This window comes from Perna viridis, chromosome 7, assembly GCF_037379345.1.
Source record: "Perna viridis isolate PV_CMFRI_1.1 ecotype Kerala chromosome 7, ASM3737934v1, whole genome shotgun sequence".
In the NCBI taxonomy this organism is placed as follows: Eukaryota; Metazoa; Mollusca; class Bivalvia; order Mytilida; family Mytilidae; genus Perna; species Perna viridis.
In genome coordinates this window covers 45,690,884-45,702,195 of record NC_142451.1, presented here as the reverse complement: position 1 = coordinate 45,702,195, position 11,312 = coordinate 45,690,884, and the positions used below count along the sequence as shown (strand labels likewise).

The 11,312-nt window shown below is 33.2% G+C and overlaps 1 protein-coding gene across 1 annotated transcript in view; it reads right to left on the bottom strand.

Moving 5' to 3' along the window:
- Positions 1–5,978, bottom strand: part of LOC148612931 (uncharacterized) — a 7,570-nt gene extending 1,592 nt beyond the window's left edge. The window contains exons 1-2 of the mRNA XM_088595415.1: positions 5,867–5,978; positions 5,225–5,365 (exon numbers count right to left, since the gene is read on the bottom strand). Coding sequence (XP_088451541.1) covers positions 5,225–5,365; positions 5,867–5,978 — 253 coding nt within the window. The remainder of the gene's footprint in view (positions 1–5,224; positions 5,366–5,866) is intronic.
- Between the last annotated feature and the right edge of the window lie 5,334 nt (positions 5,979–11,312).

Below are 11,312 nucleotides of genomic sequence, written 5' to 3'. Positions count from 1 at the left end.
GGAAAGTGGAATTAGTGGTTTTTAGCCTTAAGTTGAAGCCATGGCAAAATGAAAAGTTTCTTGAAATAGCTTTAAACTACTTGAAGATCTTGTTAACTTTGCCATGAGAGGAATACACTACAAAAATCCTTCAAAATATGCATTTTTTTAAGTTATAGGTCCAAATTATGGAAAATTGGTCTTTTTGGCTGATTTTTATGTCCTATCTTGTAAAAAATGTAGAAAATTTAGTAAAAATATCAAATATTAAACTTTGAGGGCTATATTTACCTAAATATGGTGGCAATAAGCACTTGAAATCAAGTTTTGTGTAGATTTGGGCAAAAATTAGGTTAGAAATGAGGAAAAACTCACTTTCATTCCCGCGGTTAAGGCCATATCAGCATTCCCCTATGGCAACATGGAAAATCCATTATTGAGTACTTTTTTTGCTTTAGGTGCCCTTTACTGGTCATGTTTTAATGTGAAAACACTGTATTTACAAATTTAAAGCCAAATATATCACCTTTTGTGAAAATTTAAAGATTTAGGATTTTTGACATGTGATCAAGAAAAAGGGGGAGGCATGTCAGAAATAAATTTTTAAAAATAGACCAATTTCTCAGAAAATGATTACTTTTAAAACTATTTCTTCATTAATATTGTTAAGAAACAAGTTGTGATTGATATTTTTTATTTGAAAAGTCAGAAAAAGTTCTTTGCAAATATTTAATGCATTTAAGTATGGTAGAATATTGTCACTTTTTTGCTCGCACAACTTGGTTACCCTATATTTAAAAATCAAATATTTAAAAAAGTGCTCGTCACATTTCACTGAAACTTTGCAAATGCATTCAGTATGTGTGTAGGAAGATACCTGTATAGTTATTTATTTTTTCTAAGACAAAAAGTGACTGTTTAGGTTACAGACCACCAATTCAACCAATGAGCATTTGGAACGTACGCAAAAATAGTCCTACGCAGAAATTACCCCTGTTCCTCATAGTGCTGTGAAAAAAGTTCTCATCTTATTTAAAAAATTTAAACAGTTTCTGAAAGGAAAAACATTTCTGTACATTTTATAGGTGCATTTTGCTTCTTGTGATGTGAAGCCTAATCTCCATAATGATTTTTAAATATACCCCTATCTTGTGAAAACACTGGGATTTCCTATGCTATTTATAGACCCTTCACTTCCGGTGACCAGTACTGCACTGCAAGTCTGCTAACCCCACATGCCATTCTGAGGATTGTGAGCTGACATATGTAGAATTATGCTGATATATAGTCCTCTGCAGGTTAAAGTTAAGGTAAAGTCCAGAGAAGCCATTGAATATTGTGAAATTAGCATAGAAGCCTATGGAAAGTGGAATTAGTGGTTTTTAGCCTTAAGTTGAAGCCATGGCAAAATGAAAAGTTTCTTGAAATAGCTTTAAACTACTTGAAGATCTTGTTAACTTTGCCATGAGAGGAATACACTACAAAAATCCTTCAAAATATGCATTTTTTTAAGTTATAGGTCCAAATTATGGAAAATTGGTCTTTTTGGCTGATTTTTATGTCCTATCTTGTAAAAAATGTAGAAAATTTAGTAAAAATATCAAATATTAAACTTTGAGGGCTATATTTACCTAAATATGGTGGCAATAAGCACTTGAAATCAAGTTTTGTGTAGATTTGGGCAAAAATTAGGTTAGAAATGAGGAAAAACTCACTTTCATTCCCGCGGTTAAGGCCATATCAGCATTCCCCTATGGCAACATGGAAAATCCATTATTGAGTACTTTTTTTGCTTTAGGTGCCCTTTACTGGTCATGTTTTAATGTGAAAACACTGTATTTACAAATTTAAAGCCAAATATATCACCTTTTGTGAAAATTTAAAGATTTAGGATTTTTGACATGTGATCAAGAAAAAGGGGGAGGCATGTCAGAAATAAATTTTTAAAAATAGACCAATTTCTCAGAAAATGATTACTTTTAAAACTATTTCTTCATTAATATTGTTAAGAAACAAGTTGTGATTGATATTTTTTATTTGAAAAGTCAGAAAAAGTTCTTTGCAAATATTTAATGCATTTAAGTATGGTAGAATATTGTCACTTTTTTGCTCGCACAACTTGGTTACCCTATATTTAAAAATCAAATATTTAAAAAAGTGCTCGTCACATTTCACTGAAACTTTGCAAATGCATTCAGTATGTGTGTAGGAAGATACCTGTATAGTTATTTATTTTTTCTAAGACAAAAAGTGACTGTTTAGGTTACAGACCACCAATTCAACCAATGAGCATTTGGAACGTACGCAAAAATAGTCCTACGCAGAAATTACCCCTGTTCCTCATAGTGCTGTGAAAAAAGTTCTCATCTTATTTAAAAAATTTAAACAGTTTCTGAAAGGAAAAACATTTCTGTACATTTTATAGGTGCATTTTGCTTCTTGTGATGTGAAGCCTAATCTCCATAATGATTTTTAAATATACCCCTATCTTGTGAAAACACTGGGATTTCCTATGCTATTTATAGACCCTTCACTTCCGGTGACCAGTACTGCACTGCAAGTCTGCTAACCCCACATGCCATTCTGAGGATTGTGAGCTGACATATGTAGAATTATGCTGATATATAGTCCTCTGCAGGTTAAAGTTAAGGTAAAGTCCAGAGAAGCCATTGAATATTGTGAAATTAGCATAGAAGCCTATGGAAAGTGGAATTAGTGGTTTTTAGCCTAAAGAATGAGAGATTATTATAAGAAATAGTGATATCAGGGAGGATTGCAGTGATGTGATGTGATCAGTTGTCTGGCTTAAAATTCCCTTTTAAAGTTGAAAACAAATAGATTTTTTGGAGTGGAAACTTTTCCTCTTCTATAACGATACCTGAAAGTTTACGCTTTTCTTGCCGAATAGTTTATTAGCGCACCTCTCAAACCAAAACCTAAACCTGCCTCGTTCTCGGATGGTTACGAAGTTACAAATGTACGCACGCTATTGCGGCTGTGTCGAAAAAAAACCACACCTATCTAAACTATAAATGACTATTGAAAACAATCAAAACTGTGATTTTGTGAAAGTTGTATACTGTTGGAATCAGGACAAATTATAATTTCTGAATATTTGTCGGACATGGTACTTCTAATTCTTTATATCAATTAAACGTTCCAAAAACCCGTAAAACGTCAAAATTCCGTACGTCAGGTGTAACACACTGTAGGTCCAAAAAAGCTAAAATAGTGAATTGCGCTATTGCTGAGGGTACGAAATTCGCCAAATTTGCATGGAAGAATAATTTCATATGTTCTTTTTGAGATAATTATCGAAATTGCGTAATTTTTAGGCAAAAAAAAAATATTCAATGCTAAAATGAAAGTGTTGGTAAATGGTCAGAATTTCTAAAAGTGTTCAGTAATCAAATTTTATTACTAATGTAAGAACTTATTTACACAATATTCTTTTCCTATTAATATTTCCTAGAAATGTACATAATTTCAGCAATTCTACGTCGGCATTTGATAAAAGTTCATGCTCCAATTTTACAATCAATTGGTAATTTCTTCTATGAAATAATGATACTTTGTAATTGTGTATACACTTAGGAATACACATATTTCATATTTTATGATTTAAACCGTTTAAAACGGAATTGTCGGACTTTCACTTTTTGAACGTTAGGAACGTTTTCCGTCGATCGGGAAATGGGGAAATGAAACGAAAATAATTTATGCTTTAGATAACAAGAACCAGACACTTATACTCGTCCTTGCAATTACAAGTATAGAACATGCAACTGAAAGAGACACAAAATCGAAATCAGTGGGATTCAAAAAGACTAAACGTATCTTTATTTTGTGTTATTAACAAACGAAAGAATAAACTCGAAAAAATTCTCCTAGTTTATAGGAATTCGATCTGAGTGGAGTGACTGAAACGCAAAATAAAGTTGACAGAAATTTAAAACGGTATAGAAAAGCAGAATGCTAATAGATCAAATGAATGTAGAAAAGGGAGCCATAAACATTTTTTATTTTGGAAAACCCAAATCAGGAAATGAAATGAAAATCTGAATTAATGAGCGGCTATCTAATGGATGTTGATGAAAGCCCGATTTTCTGAAAAACAGAAAGCTCTTTCAATCGAAATACCAAGTTGTGATATGTCCAAATTCTGCTATTGGTACATCTAACATAAAATCATACATGTATATCAAAATGCACATTTTAATTTATCGCAGGAGAAATTTGCAACGTTCCCTCTCTAGACAGACAGAGTGTGCATATATGTTGCGGTTGCATTCCACGCTGCGGTGCACATGCATGTGCAAATGTAATTTACCGGTAGTACTGATAACCAAATTAATTAATCTGTTCTTTTTTTTTAGAAAAGTTCAAGATGTGTCAATTGCTACCAATCAGAAATGAAGATTTTGCTTTACTGTACCCGTGTTTCAATAAGCAAACAAGCCAAGCAAGAAACGAAAAGAGTCGACAATAGCGTGTTCAACGTCTCGCACGTATATTTTGTATAGTGCTAAGGGATGGCAGCCATTATTATCATATTTTCGGACTCCTCTGATTTTATCCATTTCATAGCATTTACATTTTTCGCACAGTGACTCCCACTTTCTTTGGAAAAAAAACATATCAAAACTTAGTATTTCGATTGAAAGAGCTTTCTATTCTTCAGAAAATCGGGTTTAGTTTAAACATATTTATTTGCTCAAAAAAACAAGCAAGGCCAACCGTGCCAACAGAGAATTTCTATGTTCATTATACAAATTGCATTCCATAAAAAAAGTAGATGCAATCTTCGAAAGGATGTCCACAACTACAAGAAGGGGTTGGTAATACATTTATACGATATAAACCAGCATTTAGGGAACTGCACATGTTTCTTAGCCTGGTATGTATAACATTAACTTTTTTTTTTCACCAAAATTGAAGTACTCATGGGTTTTTTCCCGTTGTCCTTTTATGATTCTTTTGAAAATGCTTATGTTTCTTGCATTTCTTGTCTCTAAATTTAGCTGATTCCAGTCTCTTACTGTTGAATAGAAAAAATTACCTTTCGGTACTACTTAATCTGAAGAGGGGTATGGTAATATCCTCACTGTTGCGTAAATTATACAACGAAATATGGTTATTAAGTGGGGGCATAAAATCAGTTAAGTATAGTGGACACAGATGATTATGAATGGAGTAAAACATGTTAAGACGTTTGAATCGTCTTCTATTTCCAATAACTCCCAACCTGTTTCATAGTAAATCGATTCCCTACTGGCAAAAATAGGTAATCCTATTACAATACGCCCAGCTTGAAGTTGCAATTTTTCTAAATTGTTTTTAACATCAAGACCACACCCGTCCCAGACTTTTGAAGCGTATTCCATGACTGGACGAATGAAAGTTAGATAAATTTTAGCTAAAGAACATATTTAAATTTTCTAAGAACGGGTATTTTTTTGCCAGCAGATCGCATGATATTGTCTAAATGGATTGTAAACGTCCCATTCGAATCAAACGTTATACGTAAAGATATTTTTTTTCTTCGAGAGTCATTGTAATTTTATGATAAATTTCTATTAGCTGGTGAACGGTTGAATGGGCTGGGATAAAACCTGATTGATATTTATACAGTAAGTTATTGAACAACAAATGATTAAACATGTGCTTAAATTCAACCCTAAAAACCTTACCGACCGATGATATGAGTGAGATAGGTGTATATTTTGAAATTTCTAGTCTATCGCCCTTTTAAAAAAGTGGGATCACGGTCGCGGATTTCCACAGTTCAGGAAATTGGGCTGTTGAAAGGGATATATTAAAAAGCATAAACAACGGAAAACATATTGTTTCTTTGGTATTTTTAAGCATATGGTGACTGACTACTCACTACGGACAGCTGAAAATTGGGACTTAATTGTCTCATATTCATATCTTAGGGCTTGTTGTTCTAATTTTAAATTCGTAAGTTCTGTTTTTTTAGCTGTGTGTTCCTCACTCATGATTCTAAAATCATGTACAAGTGTAGTATGTCCTTCGGTTATCCTTTTGTTATTATTCATGTATTTAGCAGTGGCATTAGCAATGTTTCTAAATTTCTCATACTTGGCATGTACAGCATCATACTTTTCATCCACTAACTTTTTAATTTGTTCATTATCTGCCCAAAGCTTTTCAATTTTTCTGTTCTGATCGCTCACAACCAATTGAAGGGGGATATAGCTGTTGCTACAGCTTCTGATATAGCAGATTTTAGTTCATCTTTTAATATATATATAAGTTCTTTCTTGATTTCTAGTACAACTGATGGAATCATTGCTTTGATAACACTTGGTTGTGTGACTGTTTTCTGGACCAGATGTCGGGTTAAAAGATTCACCTTGTGTTTTGAATGTAACATGGGGACTGTTCGACTAATCGTGACCAGTCATACCTTTGCGATACACCGAAGACGATCTTGGTCTAGTTGAGGGGGTTCATACTATCACTTGAGTTTGAGGACAACTGACGCTTACGTGAATGACTTCTACCTCTTACATTCATTTTGTTATTGTCATTTGTGGCATGTGACACTACATTTGAAGGCGGTGTGTCGGCCATATCGTTTGTTTATACTTGTATTTGTTCAACTACAGGTACACTCTTTCAAAAAATAGGACCCAAACTGACGCAAAAATCACCAAAATCACAAAATTATGGGTCTATAACAGGTCAGACAGAATAATTAATATCATTTAACAACCAACTACACATAAGAAAGCCTCAATGCACATAAACGCTCTCCGTACCTTTTACTACACCTTCATGGTTGCCGCCTACTCCAGAAAATCGGGCTTTTTTTAAATTTCTTTAAACACACCTTAAAATGTTATTTGGGAAGTTTTCTTTATGAAATCCTTGTTATTTCTTCAGGGTTTTTATATATAAAACTTACTGACAAAACCTAGTACTGGAAATCTAGAGAAGTCCTTTCCCGCCCTATTTTTCAATGCTTATATCTCAAAAACAAGCAGGCTGACTCATCTTTTTTTCTTATATTGTTCTAGTATGAAGGATCTTAAAAGATTTCAAAAGTCAACCCGTTGAATTCCTTTTTATTTAAAAATAGAACAGCGTTATTCATTGGATTATGCTTGTTATTCTCTGTCCTGTTTGGTGTTGCCCAATTTTGTGACATTTTTAAAGTTTATTCAGCATTTTAATGGCTTTGTATCGGAGTTAAATACAGGTCTCGGTCTAGCGACTTCTCAAATTTGTCGTTTTCATTTCCAGTTAAAGTTTTATTCTTTTCTTTCCATCTAGTCTGTTTAAGTAGGTGGACCTAGGGTAAGGGAAATAACTGACATATTTGTAAAATATTCAATTTCACCAAAGCCTATCAAACTTTCATTTGAAACAATATGAAATCAGTCCAAGGTACTTTGATGCTTACATGAGATTTACGAAAAATGCTTAATATAAACTTTCCAATGATTTGTAAGAGTTGTGTCCCTTACCTTAGGACTACCTGCTCAACAGAGTATATATTTGTCTAAAAATCATGAAATGGGCGATTCATCACCTACTTGATAAAATAATACCTCCAATTTTTGTTTACTTAGGAATACTGTACATATTAATATAGTAGTATGAAATGGTATATACAAATTGTGGGAGAAAATGGCAGAAAATTTAGTGACCTCCAAAAGTGACGTACGCTAAATAATCAACCAGTTAGGAATACAGCTCCTGCAATGATAAGAAAGTAGGCAGGGCAGTTGCAGAGTATATTGGCGTAAAACATGCGGCAGGTGCACAAGTATACACGTTTGAAAAAAATCATATCACCATTACAAACATATAACATGAAATATTGAAAAAAAATTCTACCAAACTTACCTTCTTAATGTTTTTTTTTTTTTTGTAAAATCTTGTAAAGTTTACATATACATATATTTCATCGTTTGATTTTCCAACTTCTGAATCTAAGATGATTCAGTTTGACTGTATTAATCATAAACATGTACGTACTTAAAACATTTGCCCGTATTTGTTTAACTTTTGTTTGTGTCTATTGATAATGTAGATAAACCAGAATTAGGTGGCAAATTTTGTTGTTCATACGCCCGAACGTTTATGTTTTGAGGATGTATTTGATTTCTAAAAGATAAACAGGCGACTTTGTCTCTGACCTCTTTTATACGTATAACATAGATAACTGGGTCTACTAGAGGATTGATTAGAGCCGTATAATTTCCTATCATCACTATTCGTAGAATGATATCATCATTTTCCATAAATAGAGAAAAAACAGCTCCTAATTCCCGAGGAATTATAGACACAGATGTAACGGCAATGATAATACCTAGAGTTAACATGTTCATTCGCATTCGCTTCATGGCTTCGTGTTTTGTCTTCATTGATAAGATACTAGTGTTATCGGCAACACGGTTTTTGCTTTTCGTGATAATTTGTCGAAGTAGGACCGCATACAATATCACTATCGACAGGTAATAACACATCAAAGGAATATCTACTGAAAGTACGAAGGTAATTTTTGTTGTGTAGGAAACATGGCATGGCTGCGGACCATATGTAATCTCGTAAATCAACGGCAAAAATGTGTACAGTTGGCAAACGATGAATGATATTATTACAGACCGGTCTGATGTAAGCTTCTTCAATAACGGTTTTTCGTGCGGATACATTGCATGTAAACGCTCTAGGCAGATCATCAGGGTCTGCCATTCTGAGAAACCAACAGTACCTCCTATACAATGCTTAAGCACCATGCACCCATACTGCGTAATACTTGCTCCATCATCAAGATAATTAAACACAGAGTGAACGATGTAGTGCACTGCTATGCAACAATCGCTGATGCTGAGATAGAGAACTAAAGTATGAAAGCGTGACTTCTTCAGTTTCTTGTTGTTAAGTAAAATGCCAATCGCACACAAGTTCATAACTGTAGCAAAAGAACATACAACAAATGCATACACAAAGTTCCACCTCATAATTGCCAGAACAGCGGCACTATTTCCATGTTATCGAAGACGATATCATCAAATCGTAGATATTTTCTCTTTTTAAAGTCGGCTTTGACAAAGAAAATTGCAGAGGCGTTATGATAAATAAGTTATGTATACGTTTGCCAATAATCTTACAATTGTTGTTCAGAGAAATGTTTCATATCGATTTATGGTTGTCATTTTAATGTCTTTGTGTTTCTTATTTGATTGTTTTGGTTTTTATTTTATGGAGCTAATTCGTAAGTAAAAGTATATCAATATGTATAATGTGCGTGACGATAAAAGAACTAAACGTAAAACTGGATCGTAGACAGCAATAAATAATATTATTTGCACGTTATTTTTTTTTAAATTGTGTTGGTAGTGGTCACAGAGGCCTAAAATTGTTTCTTAGACTTTTTACCTCCATGATGTGCACACTACGGCGTGCTGGCGTATATGTCAAATCTGAGATACACAAGTGAACATATGCTCTTATACTGGAATAATTCGGCCAACGAATTGAGCGCATCAATGGCCCAATCTGATCACAATACGCGACCTGAGAAGTCAAGCTTTTATGGAGAGTAGCGTAATAAAATACAAAATTTTAAAATTAGCAAATAGTTCATGATGCTAAGGGTCATATGGCAATATATGGAACGATTGGTCGCCCCAAAAAATTATATAGACCGAAGCGCAACTGAGGTCTATTTAATTTGTGGGGCGACCAACCGGTCCATATATATTGCTATTTGACCCGAAGTAGCAATTTGCTGTATTATACTTTTTATATATAGTTTACTCTAGATCATTCGTGTGAAGAAAAGAGAAACATACACAACTTCTTAAATTATGACGTCATGAACGCGAGGCGGTCCATATCATTACTTACCGGTCTATATGCCATTATATGAACCGGCAGTTTTATCTAAGAAAGTAAACCAATAAATATCGTACAAGTATAATATTGTAATTATATTTATTTAAACTTAGTTGGGTGTTTATTTTTCAGTCGTTATCATTCTTCGTTTGTTTGAGCATGCCGCAATTACTCATTAAGCACGTGTTCATTATCACGATTGGTATTTTTGTTTTCCAAATATTCAAAATTGTTGCGAAAGGGTAAAATTCAAATAAAACTCTTCAGAGCGTGACTGAATTATGCTAACCTATTCTATAGCACGACTAAAGGATCTGCACTTGGTGGATATAACAATGTGTTTTGCGACGGGTTAAGGGTTTTGTAGATGAGTGCGAAGAATAATAAAAATAAAAAATTGCATGGAGGTGTACTTATATTAAGACAGTGAAAAGCTAAAAGCTTTGAGTAATACATGCAAGTTAGAGTAACTACCGTCCGTGAAAGGACTTGCCCCCCCCCCCCAAAAAAAAAAAAAAAAAAAAAAAATCATTACAACAGTAACTGTCAATATATTACCAACAAATATTATAATGTTAATGGAGTTCCTTCAACAAAAGAGGGTTAGAACAATGCCTCACATTAACGACTTCTTTTGTCGCAAAAAAAAAAAACATAAATGAAAACTGAAGCTTTTTTGTATTTGCTGGCTACTTTTTATACCTCGTTGAGGAAAAAAATCCATTTTTTTTTTTGCTTTTTCGAACTTCTGTTTTCTACAAATCGAAGTAAATTGAAATATAAATGTATCAACTTGTAGTCCAATGTCTCAGCTTTACAGTGATATCAGGAAAGATGCAGTAACACTTAGGATTTTGGAGTAAAATGAAAAAAAAATGTACTCCTATCCACCGAAAAATCGGTTAAGTTGACATATTTTTCAATGTCAAAATCCTAAGAGTATTTATGTTTCTGTAAAAAATGTCGTATTTTGTATTTCCTGTTTAGTATTATCACAATTAATACTTTTTTGGTTCTTTTGGTGACTTGTGGTAATTTTTTTAGTCATCTTTATTTATAATCTATCAAACAATGAGTAAAAAATAAGATTTTCGATTTTCACATAAAAAGTCGCATAATTCTGACTTGTCACGTTATTGATAAACTAAAACGTCTCAAATTTTGTATTATTCGATAGATGATCTTATTTTCTGCATGAATAACTCACGAACTAACTTTTAACAGGGAATTTTCAAAAAACTGCTAAAAAATATTAACCCTACCCCTAGAAAACTGGTCTCAGTATCAAACAGAATTCGCATTCAACGCACATCGACACTGTAAAACTCATATTTTATGCATTCATAATTAAGATAATGATGTACCCAACATATCTGATCAATTCAGGAGCTTAGATTTTCTTTTTGGGGTTTAAAGACCGAAAGATATGTTGAATAAAACTAAAAAAAAACTCTATATTTGGT